This window comes from Littorina saxatilis, linkage group LG13 (genome assembly GCF_037325665.1).
Source record: "Littorina saxatilis isolate snail1 linkage group LG13, US_GU_Lsax_2.0, whole genome shotgun sequence".
NCBI lineage: Eukaryota > Metazoa > Mollusca > Gastropoda > Littorinimorpha > Littorinidae > Littorina > Littorina saxatilis.
Window position 1 is genome coordinate 2,387,155 of NC_090257.1, and position 20,775 is coordinate 2,407,929.

A 20,775-nucleotide genomic window follows, 5' to 3' on the forward strand; every position below is an offset into this window, starting at 1 on the left:
AAATCTTATACTGAAAATTCAATGCAAAAGCTTCGTGCAGAAAGTTGTGTGAAGTAGACTTCGCGAAGACGACTTCGCCCAATTAATAGCAGGCTTAAAGTTCATTTTTCTGGTACAAAACAGGTTTTGTTTCCCTTTCAAAGCCTCTGTCAACTGTAATTCCCATGTCATAGAAACCTGCATAAAGCTAGGTTACAAATTAAGTCATAAACATGCATCAATGAGGATAAGTTTGGGTCAACACAAAATGGTTTTGAGTGGGAAAAGGCAATAAGTAGCACGTTCTGATTCAAAACAAACCAAATAGTTTAGTGATGCAAAAAGTTGGAGCTGGATTAATTGCAGAAAATAAAACTAAAGAATCCTTTTTTTTTCTTTTTTTTTGTGTGTGGGGATCATCCAAAAATTCACTATTCACAGCTGAGACAATGCATCAGAACTAAAACCAAAAGATATGCAACCTGACCCAAGCAGCACAGACTATTATGCTATTTAACATCATCTGGGGTGAAAAATGGTGAATTCAACACCATTGGTACATTTGAACTTCATGTGTTGTATTTTACTCGTATTGCACAGTAGATAAATTACATGACTTAGTGCAACAAAGAAATGACGGGAAAGATACGAAAACCTTGATAGAATTAAACAAACTGAACTCCACAACATCAATATGATCGCACAGAAATCCCTAAGCATGCATTTAAAAACAACTGCAAGAACAAACAAAAAAAGCCTTTTCCAACCTCAGTGACTCGCTCTGCTTTAACTCATTGTCTCCCAGGTACGGATATATCTGTACCCATTCATATGGCTCTATCTGACCTGATACACACAGTACTTTCAGTCGCTGCCTGTAACGTCGATCTAACGCCTGCATTCCAGCGTGTTGATACAGTTTCTACACAGTTACTACAATTCTGAGTTACCTGCTGCAGAACAGCTGGTCTTGGCTAAAAAAAATTTGGTCAACATAGGTGGGGTAGAAAGTGTTAATACATGCAAACCCAAATTACCATCTTATCTAAAAGTATCTATCAAAATACACCAAAAGATACATACTTTAACCTGTGGATTTTCAGTCCATCCAATTTTACTTACAACACCACAGTTTTGTCCCTTTGACCACTATGAAGGCAACACCGCCTTAAAAGTTTATTGTTTGATTGTCTGAGTAAAATAATTATAGTGTGAATATTGTTATCACAAATTCTGATTCTAAACAATAATGAACACCGTTCACTATACTATTAATTCTCGCCATGAAAAGTTGGTTTAATTGCCACTGATAAAAATATGTGACAGATTGCACAAACCCAAAGCAACAAATATCTTACATACTTCTATCTCTCTAAAAACCCTTTTCATGTTGGATTCAAGCATACTTCTCTGTAGATGACAAAAAGCAAGGCAAGCACTTTTTTCAGGAGCACGTACCTTCTTTCTGACAACTCTAAAACAAGTTCAAAACGTAAAACAATTGGAAATGTGCTAAGGGCAACAGCAGGAATACGAGGAAAACGCAAACTTACAACAAAAACAAAATATCCAAAGCTAACAAGAGTTTTAAGCCCTGGAGTCTTTTAGCCCTTTGCCTCTCCGAGCTCTCAGTACAGTGGAACCACCCTTTTAAGACCTCTAAAAATCTGAGAAAATCAGGTCTTAAAAAGGGGGGAGTCTTAAAATGGGGGTAATTTTACAGAGGTTATGAACAGTAAGTCTGAGAAAACAAGGTCTTAAAAAGGAGGGAGTCTTAAAATGGGGGTAATTTTACAGAGGTCATGAACAGAAAGTCTGAGAAAACAAGGTCTTAAAACGGAGGGAGTCTTAAAATGGGGGTAATTTTACAGAGGTTATGAACAGAAAGTCTGAGAAAACAAGGTCTTAAAAAGGAGGAAGTCTTAAATTTGGGGGTCTTAAAAGGGGGGTTCCACTGTATCACTGTCTCAAGAGCCCACATGCAAATATTGGAAATGTCTGCTATACGCAGTGCTAGCTATGAAGCATGACTGTTTCCTTTTCTACTGGCTCCCTGCAAGTAGGTTTGTACTTTTCAACAACTCACAATGGTTACTTTAATACATTTTTTTTAAAGTTTGAAATTGATGGAGTTCCCATGTCAGAGGCAAATGATTAAAAATGGTAATGACTCTCGCAAGATCTCTCTCTATGGGTCCTGAACAACAAAACAATGACTAGTAGCTCACATACAATGTCTATGAAAAAAGAACAAAATACTGGAAACACAAACTGCTGTGCGGTATATAGAGACAATGGTCGACGCATCTCCTGGTTAATCATAATAAATACAAATAAAACATGTGTATTACAATACAGGGCACCAGAATTATTTCACTTTTAGACCTGTGTGTGTGTGTGTGTGTGTGTGTGTGTGTGTGTGTGTGTGTGTGTGTGTGTGTGTGTGTGGGTGTGTGTGTGTGTGTGTGTGTGTGTGTGGGTGTGGGTGGTTGGGGTAGTGTTTATGTTTGTGTTTAGAATTAAAAGCACTGCAAAAGGCAAAATGTTCTACTCCAGGTTTTCAGCAAACCTTGGAACTAGATGACAAGAAAAGCTTTAGACGCACTTCTGCACAGCTCATAAAAAATTGACTTTGTACCAGGGTTTTTTAAATGTTTTCTAAAGTTGTTGTATCAAACAAAAACATTAAAATAATAATGATAAGAGTTGAAAAAGGGCCAACTTTCTTTGATGAACGGAGAGTTATTGTGAACAGAGTTTAAGCCTCCACTTAGCTATTTCCGCAAGACAGTGGGAATAAGAGGGCAACATTACTAAGAACTGTACAAAAAATACATTTTGTCGCTAAAACAGTGTGAACAGTAAAATAAGACATCCAGCACAACACACAGAATTGTAAAATTCACAACAGCAAAATGCACGAAAGATAAAAATATGACTTTTCCGTTTTTGAACACTTTCTTTTTTTCTTTCTTTATTTGGTGTTTAACGTCATTTTCAACCACGAAGGTTATATCGCGACGGGGAAAGGGGGGAGATGGGATAGAGCCACTTGTCAATTGTTTCTTGTTCACAAAAGCACTAATCAAAAATTTGCTCCAGGGGCTTGCAACGTAGTACAATATATTACCTGACTGGGAGAATGCAAGTTTCCAGTACAAAGGACTTAACATTTCTTACATACTGCTTGACTAAAATCTTTACAAAAATTGACTATATTCTATACAAGAAACACTTAACAAGGGTAAAAGGAGAAACAGAATCCGTTAGTCACCTCTTACAACATGCTGGGGAGCATTGGGTAAATTCTTCCCCCTAACCCGCGTGTTTTTTTTTCAAACACAATAAACAGGATTGCCTCTCATGATCATGTCGCATAAAATGTTAAAGATTGCAGAAGACTTCAAGGTCAATGAATTCCCCTACAAAGGTACAAACACCACATTCTTCAGAAGAAAAAAACATAAAATTCATTTACCGTCGAAGATAAACAGCAACTGAGCTGCTGTTTCTTTGCACATAGCAAACCATAGCCAACATTAAAATAAACACAAACCACATTGCATTCGGCCCAAAATGTTTGCAGAAAAGAAGCAGTGACCATCATTCACACCCACATTTAAACATGACTTACAGGATATTTTACAACAGTTGTTCAAAGCTGAGCTTATCAATGAAACTGGAAGAATAAAGTGCTGTACAGTGCTTAAGTAGATTTCACCCATAACATGTAACCGAGACATTTTGAAGGTGTAGTATTGTCCAATCAAAGATATAAGTTACCGCTAAAACTTGAGACTAATGCCTGGCGATAAACATTTGCAACATCGTGCAGCTGCATGCAGCAAACTTGTCAAAACAGAGACTGCCAACGTTCCAAAATTCAGAATGAAAAAAACAAGAAAGGTGGGTTGTTGGAACGTTTGTTATTGAAAAAATCATACCTGTGAATGTATTGTTTTGTCAATAACAAACGTTCCAACAACCTACCTTTCTTGTTTTTTGATTTTGTCAAAACAAAATCAAGAACAAATTTATGCAACCATTTTTCTATTTACACAAATGATAGTGAGCAGACGCAGACATGGATAGGAGCACGGCTTGAAATGGTACAAGGTTTACATTTTTTTTTTTTTTCAAAGGAGAACATTTGGTGGTATCAAAAAAAAGGTATCAAAGCAGGCATTCTGAAGGCTGCTTGCAAAATCTGATTTTGCAACATTTCAATCAACAATAAAACTGCAATTAAAAAGATTTGGCATAGCCCGAATCAACACTGTGGAAGAAGCATCACATAATGAAAGAAGAGCGACAGAATAAGATTCACTCTGTGTGTCTGTGAACTCACCTCGCGGCTAAATCGGGTTCTTGCCAAAGATTTGTAGAGAGTGTGTTTTTTCACTGTGCATGTGAAATATAAAGCTGTCATTTCATCAGTTCTTGTGTTAATAGTCATGTCATTTTCAATTCTGCCACACTGTGATTTCTTCATAGTTTTTATTTTAATTTTAAATTGTTTTCTTTTCTTTTTCTTTTATTTAAATATTTATTTATTTATTAATTAATTAATTTATTATTTAGTGTAATTTTTTTATTTTTTTTATTTTTTTTTTTTTACAAATAAAGAAGACTCAAGGGATTGCACAGAACTACTAAATTTTCATAACAAAATGTGTATCCAATGTCTTACAAATTTGATTTCTTAGCAGCTCTCTTCCTGTCTTAGTAATTCAATGTCTTTCTTTCTTTCTTTCTGACCTTGTGTGCACAGTATGTAACAGTCAGCACCCAAAAATTCATGTAAAAAAAAAAAAAGTGCAGCAAACATGAGGAGGAAATATTCAGTTAAAAACTGTCTGATCTATTTCTAGCCTGTACAAAACAAATTCCATCTGACAGGTCTAAACAAAAATTCATCAGACTTCTTTCGAACTCTGTTCTGAGAAAAAGAACAAATCTATTATTGGTCAACATATGAAAAGAAGGAGCCACAAATATGACTCTTCATGGGTTAATCTAGGAGACAAAATCCTAACAAAAGCCAGTCAAAAAGGGAAGCAATCCATGCACAACCACACAAAAACCTATTTGAACCAAGATATAAAGCTGAGACCATCCCTTTGAAAAATACATAAGGAGATTGAAACAAGAAGGAAAGGTCATAACGAGGATGCTGAAACTTCAAGTAAAAGTTGTTTCACATATGCAGGAGCAAAAGTTGTTTCTCATAGATAGTCTATGGACCATTTCGAAGCTGGGTTGGGAGAGGGGAGGAAGAGATAGCAGAATCTCTGTTTCAGCATACCGACCGTGACCCCGCTAGACGTAGTCATACGAAGATTTTCTAAATGGTCGCTTGGCTATAGATTTAAGTCTCAGTCGTCACAGTAATCTGTATGTGCTAATAACATGAAAGTTTTGGAACAACCCTCAAGGAAATCTGCCTGCCTTTTTAGCCCAACATTTGTCTCTGTATTTATTCTCAAAATGCTAAATGATTGACAGAGAGTAAAGTAGGACCTGCAAAGACACACACCCTTAGGGCCAGCCAAGTGTCCCTGCATTGCAGGCGGCCTGTCATGACAGGTATTTTTTAGTCGACAAAACATAGGAATGGACTACAGAAGGCTCCTGACATTGCAGGTAACCACTGTACAAACGTGACACATTCTGTCTTCACTACGATTCCATCCTAAAGTAGTCCCTTATATGCTACTGATTGTACTTCTTTGCTGTTACATTCAAAATTACAATTTCAATTTTCATCCTACAGTAGTCCCTTACATGCTACTGGTTGTACTTCTTTGATTGCTCAACATTCGCTGACCAACCACTATTCATAACCTCCAGCGAATGGTTATGCAAAGAATTGCCAAACAGAAGCTTTAAAACATGATGACAATATTAAAAAGGAGTTGCTTCCCTTTCATCAAAAACTGCAAAGTTGGCGACAGAGTTGATGTTTACCATTTACTCCTCTGCAAAAATGGTCCAACAGATCTGTTAGACTTGATATGTAGAATGAGAAACACACAGCATACCTATGAGTTTATGGATTAAAATGTGGATTTTTGTTACTAGAAATAAACACACACTAAAAGAACATGCAGAGCATTCACTGAAAAATGTTTTGACCAATGCCCAGGAAACCGAGTTTGACTGCCTAAATTGAAAAACAATGTTGACCAATGCCCAGGAAACCGAGTTTGACTGCCTAAATTGAAAAACAATGTTGACCAATGCCCAGGAAACCGAGTTTGACTGCCTAAATTGAAAACCAATGTTGACCAATGCCCAGGAAACCGAGTTTGACTGCCTAAATTGAAAAACAATGTTGACCAATGGCCAGGAAACCGAGTTTGACTGCCTAAATTGAAAAACAATGTTGACCAATGGCCAGGAAACCGAGTTTGACTGCCTAAATTGAAAACCAATGTTGACCAATGCCCAGGAAACCGAGTTTGACTGCCTAAATTGAAAAACAATGTTGACCAATGCCCAGGAAACCGAGTTTGACTGCCTAAATTGAAAAAAAATGTTGACCAATGCCCATAGGAAACCGAGTTTGACTGCCTAAATTGAAAAAAAATGTTGACCAATACCCAGGAAACCGAGTTTGACTGCCTAAATTGAAAAACAATGGTGACCAATGCCCAGGAAACCGAGTTTGACTGCCTAAATTGAAAAACAATGGTGACTGCAGGTGAGAGCGATTAATTGAGAAGAAACAAACATTGTAGGGTAAATTGCCCAACTTGAGAAGAAAAAAGCCATACAGATAAAAGCCCACTTGCACTAAACATGAAAAACAAGTGTATGTGGGAGTGTCAGAAATATAAAGTTAAACTGGACAACTACAGAGGTGGCTCCCTGCACCTGTCTTTCTGTCACTTTTCATTATTTCAACCATACTCTTTTCAGCTCAGAATTTCTATGCCTGGGTATACGAAACAAATCTCTAAATACATTAGTAGCATCTGGAGAAAATCGTTGTGCAGTAATAGAAATATATACAGTTCAAGAGAAAAAGGGTATCCCTGGGTAATATACAAAGACAGTTAATGCAATGTGTAAGTTTGCAGGACAAGTTGAAAATTAAGCTAGCATCCTCAATACTTGTAAACATATCTTTTCAGCCACTTCACAAGTTGCATGACTGCTAGTCATCTTTTTAATTATAGCAGCTTCTTCTGAGTGCAGATAGTACAGTATCTCTAGACAGGGTTCGACACTAGCGGGGGCGGGGGGCGGAACGCCCCAGAGTTTTGTGTTCCGCCCCAAACATTGCCGAAGCCTGGGGCCCACTCCGCCCCAGGATAAATTCCAACAATGACAAACCGAAAATTCTAATGCCAGAGCCAATCACGAAAAATCGCCAGTCAAAGTCGTCACTGAAATTTGCGTTACGATTAATGCCACAGTCAAGAAAAAAAAACCATTGAAATCGTCGAAGGACAATGCCGCAAGGGAAATAACTCCCAGATTGTGCTCTTTAGTGTGAGAGATAAGTATTGCCTTCAAATGCCAAACGCAAAATGTGGCGACACATCTCTGGTGTAAAAAGACATGGAAATGAAGATGAAGAACAGGGTGGAGAGAAACGAAAAAAGGAGACCGATGCAGCCAAAAGCGCGAAGCGCTGTCGTAATTTCAATGTCAAATGGTGGAAAGAAAAACAGACAATGCATTGCCGCCCGTGTAGATCTTATGGCGGAGAACCACTTGGAAAAAGTGGGGATTCTGAAGGTAATGTTATATACCTTTTTTATCAATATGAAGTAAAAGAACAACTAGATACGTTGATGCCGATCATGGGGTACAGTACTGTACACTCTTTTTCACTTTTCTTGGGTTTTTTATTATTTTTTTTTTTTTAATAAGAGTGGGCCCCAGATTTTTGTTTTCCGCCCCAGCAATTTCCATCTCTGGGGCCAGTGTGGCCCCAGGCCAAATAAGTTAGTGTCGACCCCTGCTAGAGCACACAGTGGAACCCCCCTTTTCTTCTACTTCTTCTTCTACTTCTTCTTCTACTTCTTCTTCTACTTCTTCTTCTACTTCTTCTTCTACTTCTTCTTCGTTCATGGGCTTAGACTCCCACGTTCACTCATGTTTTTAGCACGAGTGGATTTTTACCTGTATGACCGTTTTTACCCCGCCATTCAGGCAGCATACGCCGATTTCGGGGGAGGCATGCTGGGTATTTTCGTGTTTCTATAACCCACCAAACTCTGACATGGATTACAGGATCTTTTCCGTGCGCACTTGGTCTTGTGCTTGCGTGTACACACGAAGGGGGTTAAGTCACTAGCAGGTCTGCACATAAGTTGACCTGGGAGATCGGAAAAATCTCCACTCTTAACCCACCAGGCGGCAGCGACCGGGATTCGAACTCACGACCTCCCGATTAGGAGGCCGACGTCTTACCACCACGCCACTGCGCCCAACAACCCCCCTTTTAAGACCCCCCAGTTTAAGACTCCCTCCTTTTTAAGACCCTGTTTTCACATATTTTCTGTTCATAACCTGTGTAAATTTACCCCATTTTAAGACTTCCTCCTTTTTATGACCTTCTTTCTTTCTTTATTTGGTGTTTAACGTCGTTTTCAACCACGAAGGTTATATCGCGACGGGGAAAGGGAGGGAGATGGGATAGAGCCACTTGTTAATTGTTTCTTGTTCACAAATTCTTCCATGAAAATTGAAGCCAATAAAATTTGAGTTGAGTTGAGTTGAGTTGAAAGCACTAATCAAAAAATTGCTCCAGGAGCTTGCAACGTATAGTACAATGTATTACCTTACTGGGACTTTTTAAGACCTGATTTTCTTAATTTGTGAAGGTGGTAAAAGAGGGTTCCACTTTATGTCTATGGTTTCATGTCAAGTGGTACCTGCCATGAAAGGGAGCCCTTGGGACCAACCAAAAGTGTCCCTGCATTGCCGGTGACCTTACACACGTTGTATTTGGTCTCAATAATAGGGACAACAGACAGTGTCCTAATTGAGAGGTGTCCTCTAATTGGAGGGGCCTCCCATGGCAGGTACCACCTACGTCAATATCCACAGTAAGTGGTTTCAGCTAGAGTTTTTCTGGCACATAATGCAACTGGTTTTAAACATAAAACCACAAAATAAAAACCTGTTGGCACTCGGTCTCCCAGTTGAGATCAGGGGCTGTATGCACATGAAAATATCAACTGTAATTCCTTGTGCGTACCACTTTCTAAAAACACTTGTCCAGCGTAATAACGAGTCAGCTCCTTAAAAAACAAACCTCTGATTATTCATCATCTAACACTGAAAAATTCTTGACAGCACGGTACACTACAACACATTATTTGTGAGGTACATATATATATATATACATATACATATTCTTCTTCTGTGTTCCCAAGTCATATATAATATTATTAAAACCCAATGCATGAGTGCACCAAATCCTCATGAATAAATACCACTGTGGCCTGCGTTCAGGTTCCAAGCTTGATAAATCAGATGTACCTCAAAACAAAAACAACAAACAAATCACCAGCAAAAATGATACCGTCTTCTTTTTTACATTACCAGCACCACTAAAACATGCTCTCCAAAAAGCTCAAAACCTCGGTAAACTGAGTAGCTGTGTTTTCTATACAGTGTGACTGACACAGGCTAGCAACCACAGTCATCCCGTTTTCATCTGTGACCTCTTTTCTTCCTGTGTTTTCTTTTTCCAGAACAATGCAAATAAGGCCAAAAAAAAAAAAGGTCTGTTTACGGTAACATAGGCCAAAAAAATAGGGTCGGTAGGTCGAGATTTTATTTATTTTTTTTTTTCCAAAAAACCATATTTTTACGTTATTTTGCAAAAAAAAAAAAAAAACAGATTTTTTTTTTCTTTTTTTTTCTCCCCCAAATGCCAAAAAAAAGTCTGGGGTCGCGCGAAAAAAATAGGGTCGGTCGGGTTACCGTAAACAGACCTATTTTTTTTTTTGGCCTAAGCTCTGCTGTGGACACCGGGAAAAGACTTAACACACTACATGAGTCCGTGTCAACAGTGTTCATTTACACTCTGCAGTCAAACAGTGTGTCAAGAGACTCGGGATCAAATTGTCCTAGAACCTGTTCATGGAGTATTTTTGGTGGGTAAGCATAAGGTAATTTGGGCTGCAAGCTCATTCCTGAAGAGTGGAGTTTTTGTGACAGGGGAAAACAAGTTTGTGTGTGTGTGTGTGTGTGTGTGTGTGTGTGTGTTTCTGTGTGTGTGTTTCTGTGTGTGTGTTTCTGTGTGTCTGTGTGCATATGTGCATGCGTCTGTTTATCTCTCTGTCAATGTCTGTCTGGCATTGAGCTTCAAAAGAAATGTCTCTCTTCAATAGACGATTTTTGGATATAACTCTGTCAGGGTTGTATGGGTTGTGAAAGAGTGAGTTCCCTTGCTTTAGCACAGACAAACATGTGCTTCCTGTACACGCGTTCGAGACAAGCCCTTTTGCGTGGCCTAGACTGTCACATGGGAAAACTTTCCCGGTGACATTACAGGCCGGTGACATTACAGGCCAGTCACTAGCGAGAGGGCGTGTCTCAAACATGTGTTCAGGAAGCACATTACAAAGTTTGTCTGCACAAAAGCAAGGGTACTCACTCTTTCACAATCCATACAAACCCCATGTTTGTTTGTTTGTTTGCTTAACGCCCAGCCGACCACGAGGGGCCATATCAGGGCGGTGCTGTTTTGACATATAACGTGCGCCACACACAAGACAGAAGTCGCAGCACAGGCTTCATGTCTCACCCAGTCACATTATTCTGACATCGGACCAACCAGTCCTAGCACTAACCCCATAATGCCAGACGCCACTAGATTGCCAATTTTAAAGTCTTAGGTATGACCCGGCCGGGGTTCGAACCCACGACTTCCCGATCACGGGGCGGACGCCTTCCCACTAGGCCAACCGTGCCGGTACAAACCCGATGAGTTGCTTCGGGAATTCGTCTTTTTACAAAGCAGCTCACAAATTTCTCTGCTTCAAACTCCATTAATTTCATTTCCACAGGTGCATGTCATTCGCTCAAACTTGACGTTCCAGTCAACGATAAGGTCCAGCTCAATCATAGACCAGCAAGCAAACACCCGTCTCCGCTTCCTCACATTTCACACCAACATCTATAACAATGTCAGTCTGACTTAGAAATGGTGTTAAAAACACACGCAGCTAGGTTGAGTAAATCCTCAATTATACAGGCTTGAACACACCCTGCAGACCTCACCTTGTAAGGTCAAGGCGCTCTTGCAATCAGCGGGCATTGTTTTTCTGTTACTGCTTCATACACATTTACAAAGTTCAGTGCAATGGCCTCAAAGTCCAATCAGTGGAAGTTTGAAACCAGGTGTGCATCATTCAAGCATCCATGACTGACCAGGAGAAGACCACAGGCCTTTAAAAAAAGCAATGACAGGAAGTCATTGTACCTTCAAAGAAGACTCCATGTATCCTATCAAATGGTTGCTTCAAAATGACTTAAAAAACAGCCACATGAAAACAACTTGCCACATCAAGACAAAATCTTAGGTTAGTATAACTTGCTGGTTGGGAGGGGGGACGGGGGGGGGGGGGGAGGGGGTAGTGAAGGGGGTAAGGGAGGTGGGGGCTAGCTATACAAACAGGGGTTAATGATCTTTGAGGTGACCATTGCCGGTAAGTTTCTCTGTGGCGTTCTCCTCTACTATACAGTGAAAAGCGCAGTTCACGTCACGATTTCGCAACCCATTACTCCAAGAATTTTCTCTATCACTCTTTGTACACGCTTCGTTGCACCCAGACACCGCCTTATGATTCAGCGTCTCTTCTGCATCACCGGAATCAGACATCACTCTCCGATTCAGCTTTTCATCTGCGCTGCTCGAATCAGATACAACCCTCTGATTTGACCTGTCCTCTGCGCTGCTAGAATCAGATATCACTCTTCGATTCAGCTTCTCCTCTGCGCTACTAGAATCAGACACATCCCTCCGATTCAGCCTGTCTCCGGCTTCGCTTGAATCAGACGAAGCGACAAGCCTGAACTTTCCATCCGCATCGCTCAAATCTGAAAGGACTTGCTGCATGTATTTCAAACCCGAGCTGCTGGAATCCGACATCACAGCGTCTCTGTTATTCTCCCGGACGCGGTTCGAACCAGAGCGGTAAGACTTCCCACCGGAGCTGGACGTTACGTTGTGATTGGAACGGTCCCCTGTGACCTCGGCAGCGCGAGGCCCCCCATTCTCCTCCTCACAGGCAGAGGCTGCCAGCTCTTCCATGATCATCTCGGAAACAGATTCCTCTTCTTCGATGGGGCACCAGCCCAGCCTGCGAACCAGAGTGGCGTAGATCTTGCCGAGGCTGGGGATGAGGAGGGTCTGGTGGGCGATGGCAAAGAGGCGATAGAAAGGGCCGTGAAAAGGGTCTGAGATTGCCGGGCACAGCATGTTGTTCAGGTTCACTCCTGTGGCCTGTAAACAACAAAAACAAAGAATGAGAAATAAATTACGAGATGCTAGCTTAATTTTTTTAAATGTTTTTTTTTATTTCTAGCTGTTGCGACTTCCTCTGAAGAACATCAAAATTAAAAATTCAGTATCTCAACTTGAAATCGTCAGGGGGGAAAAAACCTTCAGATGTGCAAAACTGAGAGGAAACCAAAACCCAAAATATAGCAAAACTACACTTATTCTGTCAAATAATTGAATTTTTTGATTGATTACATGAACATATTACTTGTTGTCTGTTCCAGTATTTTCATATGCTCCTCCAGCTGTTTCTTCTATCACTCTAACTGTTGACAATAATTAATGCCAATGTTGAGCCGAATACATTACAGAGAAGCACATTGGAAAACCTAGGTGGCCATTCTAGACTGTGAGTAAAGGGTAGCAGTCGTAACCACAAATCAGGTGTTTAGTCACCACAAACCAAGCTCAAAACAGTTTGACAAAAAAGCAAGATAGCTGTCCAAAATATGCCTGTTAAAATACAGGCATAAAGTTAGACCATATCTGCACTACAGTTTAAAGGCAACCCAATATATGTGATTTAAAAAAGGAAACAGATTGTCTTTAACAATAACCCTGTTCTGAGCCGCATATTGTATTTCATGTACCTGTACATAAAATTCAAGAAATTTGCAGTCTAAGTCTGACGTAGAGAGTCAAAAATTGAAGTATGTGAATGCCTAAAAAAAGCCTCTAAGAAACAAACACAGTTTCTGTCCACAGCTTAAAGGAAAGGGTAGAACATACATTTAAGGCAAAGGGAGCCACTAAAATCTAAATTTGTATTTACTTCTACCATAGGCTAATGTTATATGTTTATGAAGTGGTAAGGCATATACGATTTCAAAACGGATAACGTTTTCAGTACCGTCACTGTCCGTTACCATGGAAACGGCAATCTCCAACTGCCAAAATGGGTTGCTAGGAACACGTTTTTTAGCTTCCCTTTAAATCATAGGAATGTGATTTTTTGTATGTAGGATGTAGGAGTCCATAGTTGTGGAATGACAACAGGGATTTTTCCTAGGATGAATAGTTCTGATAAAATATTTTTTTTAGATGAATTATCATGTTTTTCAGCACAATTTTAGTAAATATGACCCGCCTGAACAGTTATTTATTAATTTAAAGAAAATTCCTGTTGTCATTCCACAGGTTGTCCTCTGATAAGCATGTCCCTTAAGTTTCATTGCATTCTGAACAGCTGGATTGAAGAAAAACAGTTTCCTAGAAAGCAGGTCATGCAAAAACGCTGAACAGAGAAACAAGGCCGAGAACATTTCAAAGCTCTTTTATTCACCCCAAATCAATGTTAACATAGTTCAGGTATTTTTCACAGACACCTGGTAACTACAGGCTTACCTAAAACTGCCCAGCAGCATATGCTGCACCCCCTTGTAGTCTAATGAGCTCATCCTGTCTTTTGAGTTTAGCTGCACGCACAGTGTCGCGTCTCTGTTTAGCTGATCTTTCTTGAACCTGAGGCTGCCAAGAACCCTTTTACACTCCTAGCCTTGTTTAGTCTTTTCATGTTACAGCCTGTTGTAAAGCCGTAGAACTGTGCAGTGTTGAGAGCAGCCGCTGGTTCAAAATTGAATTCCCTAGCCCCTGTGACGACTGCAAACCGTACGCGATTTTTGCATGCAAATTTGTCCTTGGGGCAGCGAACCCAAACGCTGCTGTGGAGACACTCATTAGAGTTTTGGGTTTTTCCTGACACACATCTCTGAAGCAGTTGATCTTTCGTCAGTCTCTGGTAAACTGGTTCTAGAGGAGGATTCAGCTTCTTGAAGTTGAGAGGTGTATGGACGAGTTTTGCGTGTGGTCCTGGGGGCTGGTAGAAGGACCATGACGCGGCACCATGGGGGCACAAGTCATGCTGTGGCTTGTCATCTGTTGAGAAGCCGTGACGCAGAGATGCCATCACTGCCCGTTTCATGTCTGCAACTGTCTTACCCCCCCCCCCCCCCCCCTAATTGCCCGATTATAATATATCGTCAACTTCCTGATTGTATTCAGAGTCAGCTGATCATACCCTCGCCCTCCCAAAGTGATTCCTTTTTTGCGGCAGTCTGTCACAAGGTTGCGAAGCGCTGTTACAAGACGCTTGGAAACGTGATTGATGTACTCTTCTTTTTCGATGGTTACTTGATCTCCATAAGGCTTTATTTTGGAAAGTTCCTGGAAGGTTTTTGTGTCACCGTCTGACAGGATAACTGTGTATCGCAGATTGTGCTGCGACACTGACCTGCCCCACAGAACCCGAGCCGCCTCGACTTCCATGATGCCACTGGAACCTAAAAATAAAACCACCGTTTCAGTCAAAGTCAGCCACTGAATAGCAAACACACAAACACACACAAACACACACACACACAAAAGGCAATCAGCCACATATCTACCAACATAGACGCTATTATTGCTTTTGTTCAGTACATGTATTACTATGCATGGATTAGTACCCAAACACACACACACACATGCATGCACACATACATGCACACACACACACACACACACACACACACACACACACACACACACACACACACACACACACACACACACACGGCAATCAGCCACAGATCTACCAACATAGACGCTATCATTGTTTTTGTTCAGTACATGTATTACTATGCATGGATTAGTACCCAAACACACACAAATACACAAACACGCACAGACACAGACACACACACACACACACACACACACGTACACTTCACATAGACAGCGCACACAAAACACTGACACACATTTTCACAAACACTTACAGATCTATGTAAAATTCAAACACAACACACTATCATCCCATTTCAACAAACGTCTTCACAAGCGCACCATACACACATACTGTTTAGATCTACGCACTCACCTGCAAAATTCTTGTCACAGATGTCCAGTTGTTTTACCAGCCAGGCAGCATACTCCAGGGGTTTCTCCTGGAGAAGTTTGTTTCCAGTTGTCTGGCAAACGTATGACAGTAGTTGCACATAACATGAGCGTCAAAGCAAATTCCAGTCAGCACGTCTAGACTACAGCACACCCTATTCCAATGTGGGACGAGTGCCCCCTGGTCAGCCATGATCCGTCGTAGCTTACACTGATATCAAGAACACCATCATCAGACAGTGTCATTCCATTGTGCGTTGCGTGTATCTGTCTGACCTGACGGACAGCCTCACTGAATACTTTCTCCTCCAGTAGATCTACATCAAGTCGTTGATAGAGTTTATCAGCTTTCTTCTGGAAGGTTTTGTGATCCATGCCTACCAAATCTAAACTTTCACAAAATTTGTTAAATTGTTGAGCACCTAGCCCACATATCAAGGAGTCTGGACGAATAAACGGCTTGCCTGATGAGACCATAATCCGTTTGACCGCTTTCTTTGGAGGCAAGGTATCCAGCGGTACCTGGAACAACTTCCTCACATGCGCGTACACTGCAAGGCCGTGTCTCTGTTTTGAGTCTGGGCATGGTGACAGCGTTGGCTGTTTACGTTGCGGACAACAAAGTTCGTTTACAAGTCAATACCATCAAAGGTTTCCAAATCAACAAGACATCTCCTTGTTTGGGAAGCCTCTGGACCTGTCGCTTTTGACCAGTGGCTGCTGTGTAGGCCTATGTGTTCGTCTTGAATTGTTTTCGCGTCAAACCGCCAAGAACACACTCTCAGTCCTGACGCAGAAATTGATCTGCATGCCACAGCGGTCGATCCAGATTTTGTGCGCTTGGTCACCGATTGTGTTTTAGTTGTTCTCTTGTCTCTGCAACTCTTCAGTTGTTGTCTTCTCGTACACTTGCCTTTATGATGTGTTTTTCGGAGCGTTGATCTTTTCACACGTGCCATTTTTCTAAGCAAACTCAGTCGAAAACTAAACGCGGTGAGCAGACGACTTTTAAAACGCGAAAAGCCACGCGAGCCTATCTGACCAATCGTGGCCAGGTATTTACGTCATACCCCCGTATATGGAAAGTGTCTGTGGTTTGCTTGTTTGAAAAATAGGGGGGTTTCCCCAGGAGAATCCATATTTAACCGAAAATAACCGCCGAATGACACAGGGGAGAGAACTGCTGTTCAAACGGTATACGACGTTCCCGCGTTGGGCGAGCAGAAATGTCTGTTGTCAAGGGTTGAAAATCGGAATTTTTATCGGAAGAGTGAATGAAAAGACAGAAAAATTCGCCGGGTTGGTGCAATGAAATATGTTTTTAGAGACTTTGATGAATTTGTATAGTGTAATCATATGCATTTCATGAAAGTAGACAGATTGAAAGGTGCAAAACTGCTAACAACTCAAAATGGCTGTTTAAGTCCCATCACTCTAAATTTCAGTGGCGCACTTCGCCTTAAGTTTATCTAGACCTTAAGTTGAAAACAAGTTCTGTCAAAAAAGTTAAGATTAAAAAGAGTGTAAGCAAATAAAATTCAAGTCAGACAATAAATATATCTCCACTTTCACAGCAAAATGACCAAACATCTGCACTCAATCACTTCACGCATGATACAAGGCTAAATACATGTACAGTACAAACCAGTGCAAAACCAGTCTATCGTACATATGTATATCCATCCTGAATTCTTATTTTGGGGGTGTTTGATTGGTTAGTTGGTTGTTTTTCTTAAAACATCTTCAGCTCTCTCAATAATGACAAAGCATTGATTCAAAATACAAAACGTTGACCCCTCAATCAACGATTCGAAAGACGAAGCATCAACTAGTCAATCAATCAATCCACCATTCCACCAACCAATCAGTCAATTAATCAATCAACAACTAAGCAATGCTAACACAGCAAAGTAGCAAAGTATTTCAAAACTCAAGCCCTCTACATTGTCAGAGTATGACAGATTTAAGCTAAACATTTTCAAAAAATACAAAGCATGTGTTTTAAGCTCACACTACATTTCTGACAATCCCATGAACGTCAAATCTCAAGTCTGCAAAAGCTACATGTATATCCAGACAATGCAAAGTACTCTATCTATATAAATTAGTAAGCTTTTTCCAATTCAAGCATTCTACTTTGACAGAAGGAAGTTTAAGCATGAAACGAACACTTTTGACAAAATGAGAATCAAACTTTAGTGAAGAAAGATTTTAGATATATTCCACTCTTGAGTTTATTACCACAACTTTGAATGAGATGAAATCCTCTGGAAAAAAGGAACAATAACAATAAACTGTACAAAGCTGTGAAACTGTATACAAAAAAAAATGTGTAAGCTTACCTCTAGCATTCTGAATCTCATCTCCCCATCACCCTCTGTAGGCTTCTCATCTATGTCTTTCTGTCTCTCTCTGTCTCTCATACACTCACTTACTCCCACACATACTCTCTCTCTCTCTCTCTCTCTCTCTCTCTCTCTCTCTCTCTCTCTCACACACTCTCTCATCTCTCTCTCTCTGTCTCTGTCACTCACTCACACACACACTCTCTCTCTCTCTGTCACTCACTCACACACACTCTCTCTCTCTCTCTCTGTCACTCACTCACACACACACTCTCTCTCTCTCTCTCTGTCACTCACTCACACACACTCTCTCTCTCTCTCTCTCTCTTACTCACACACACACACACACACATACATACTCGCTCTCTTTCTGTCACTCACACACACTCTCTCTCTCTTCTCTCTCTCTCTCTTACACACACACACACACACATACATATACACACTCGCTCTCTTTCTGTCACTCACACACACTCTATCTCTCTTCTCTCTCTTACTCACACACACACACACACACACACACACATATACACACTCTCTCTCTCTGTCACTCACACACACACTCTCTCTCTCTCTCTCTGTCTCTGTCTCTGTCTCTGTCTCTGTCTCTCTCTCCTCAAACACACACTTCACACAACACAAAGATGGAGGTAGGGGAGGAATCTGAATACTTGCGCAGGGGGCTGGCACTGTAAGGTTTAACCAAAACACAGAACATGCAACAGAAACAAATGCTGAAGGATAACAACTCTCACCATGGCGAGGATCTGCAGAGGAATAAAATGATAAAGAAAAGCCACGCCAAATGTCATGGCCGCCCAGCTGAAATCACCCAGGCGCTCCGGAATGTATGGATCTGGAAAAAAAGAAGTGCATATTAACAAAATAACATACATCTTTTAATTTTGCCTCTTAAACTGCTATAGTTTTGGACGTGTATTTTTCATTCAAATAAACAAACAAAAATCTGTAAAAGAAAAAGCGATACGTGTTGTGAAAAACTTATTTTTTCAGATTAATATCAAAAATATTTGTTGCTGGTCTAAAACCCAGTAGAGAACAGTGACAACAGGAATATTTTTCATCTTAAAAATCACAAAGACTGTCTAGATTCCATAGAACTGCTGCAGATTTTAAGATTGCATCTGTGATTCTCAAACTGGTCTGATTTGTTGGTTGGTTGTGGTTGTTACATTTACTAGAAGAACTAAAACAAAACTGTCACACAACTCAAGCAACTCTCCTTCTCCCTCCACACCAGCAGCCCCCCCCCCCCTTCACAGCTGTTTTAACCTCCTCAAAAGAAATAAACATTGAAAACGTTCAACCAATTTCAAAACACACACACACACACACACACACACACACACACACACACACACACACACACACACACTGTGACACACATACACACAAACACAAAATTTGTTCAATCACACACATCTACACATGGCACCACTTGCAATAGGATACTGGCGGTTGAACCAAGTGTAATAAATCAATATTTGAGCACCCTGTGAATACAGTCAGTTTGTACAGGCACCAGACAAAAACGTGTGGTTTTTTTTCCACTTTGATGCTCAGCTTCTCTCATGAATTTCTTTACAATTCAAAATGCAATAAGGTTTGATCAATCTTCAATTACAGTTGAGAATGTTTGTGTAAACACAAAGATAATCTTAAACCCTATCTCCTCACACACAAACACACACACAAACACACACACAAACACATGAATGTAGGCGTGCACGCATGCATGTAGTAAAACAGGGGGAAATGACAACTATTTTCTGTAGCAGAGACAATGAACCCATTGGTTCATACTGACATTAACCGCTGAATTTACAAATGAGCAGGAATTAACATATTAATAAAGAACAAAACTCTGACACTAAAATTGGATGTAATGTAAAGCCCAGACATACTTATTTCAATACATAATGGAAAATCAAACACCCAAAAGTCAAACACTGATCAAGTAAAACAAAAATTTGTTTTTAAGTAAATTTAAATCCAAAATGTTTTAAAAAAGGACACAAAATTTGAACTGACAGCCTGTGCTAACGATGACAAGAATCAATGGAGATGCTCAGTGTTCTATTCCCAATTGCTAGCAGCAACATCAAGTGTAATACACAGTGGCATAACTAATTTATCCTCTGGTCTGGCTACTCAGTGTCCGCACCCTGCAGGAGCCAAGTCAAACATCACAGACACAGACGGTGCCTGATATGAATGAGTACAAGGCCATTCTATAACTGCTGTCTCAATGGTTCTCGGATTACTTGTATCGGATGGTTAAGGTCTATTGTTTTTGATAAGATTTATAGATTTGTTTGTTTGTTTGTTTGCTTAACGCCCAGTCCACCACGAAGGGTGATATCAGGGCGGTGCTGCTTTGACATTTAACGTGCGCCACACACAAGACAGAAGTCGCAGCACAGGCTTCATGTCTCACCCAGTCACATTATTCTGACACCGGACCAACCAGTCCTAGCACTAACCCCATAATGCCAGACGCCAGGCGGAGCAGCCACTAGATTGCCAATTTTAAAGTCTTAGGTATGACCCGGCCGGGGAGCTTTATGGATGCATGACTGAATGGTGACAAACACAAAGACAAACACTCGCTCTCTCTGTCCCCTTCTCGGTCCACTTCTCTCTCTCTTTCTCTGTCTCTCTGTCTGTCTCTCTGTCCGTCTTTTTTTCTGCGTTGTCTGTCTGCCTGTCTGTCTCTCTCTTTCAATTCATGAGGTTAACCCCCTCTTTTATATCCCAACGAAATAAATCTAGCGCAAAGTCATCCCTCTCTCTCTCTCTCTCTCTCTCTCTCTCTCTCTCTCTCTCTCTCTCTCTCTCTCTCTCTCTCTCTCTCTCTCTCTCTCTCTCTCTCTCTCTCTCTCTCTCTCTCTCTCTCTCTCTCTCTCTCTCTCTCTCTCTCTCTCTCTCTCTCTCTCTCAGAACACTAATGAAGAGTTGTGACAAAGAGGTTGATATGGAGTATCACTCACCTCCCAGACTCATGAGGTAGAAGGGAATGACCAGCAT

The 20,775-nt window shown here is 40.7% G+C and overlaps 1 protein-coding gene across 2 annotated transcripts in view; it reads right to left on the bottom strand.

Moving 5' to 3' along the window:
- Positions 1 to 11,592: 11,592 nt before the first annotated feature.
- The window catches only part of LOC138946276 (transmembrane protein 164-like), a 50,326-nt gene continuing 41,143 nt past the window's right edge, over positions 11,593 to 20,775 (bottom strand). Inside the window, exons 5-8 of one of the 2 annotated variants that reach the window (XM_070317818.1) lie at positions 20,739 to 20,775; positions 18,483 to 18,583; positions 17,624 to 17,649; positions 12,317 to 12,451 (exon numbers count right to left, since the gene is read on the bottom strand). The exon at positions 20,739 to 20,775 is cut by the window's right edge and continues 42 nt beyond it. In XM_070317818.1, the coding sequence (XP_070173919.1) occupies positions 12,439 to 12,451; positions 17,624 to 17,649; positions 18,483 to 18,583; positions 20,739 to 20,775 (177 nt within the window). In that variant the 3' untranslated portion in view covers positions 12,317 to 12,438. Of the gene's footprint in view, positions 12,452 to 17,623; positions 17,650 to 18,482; positions 18,584 to 20,738 lie in introns of both variants that reach the window. The other variant, XM_070317817.1, reaches the window with a different exon arrangement.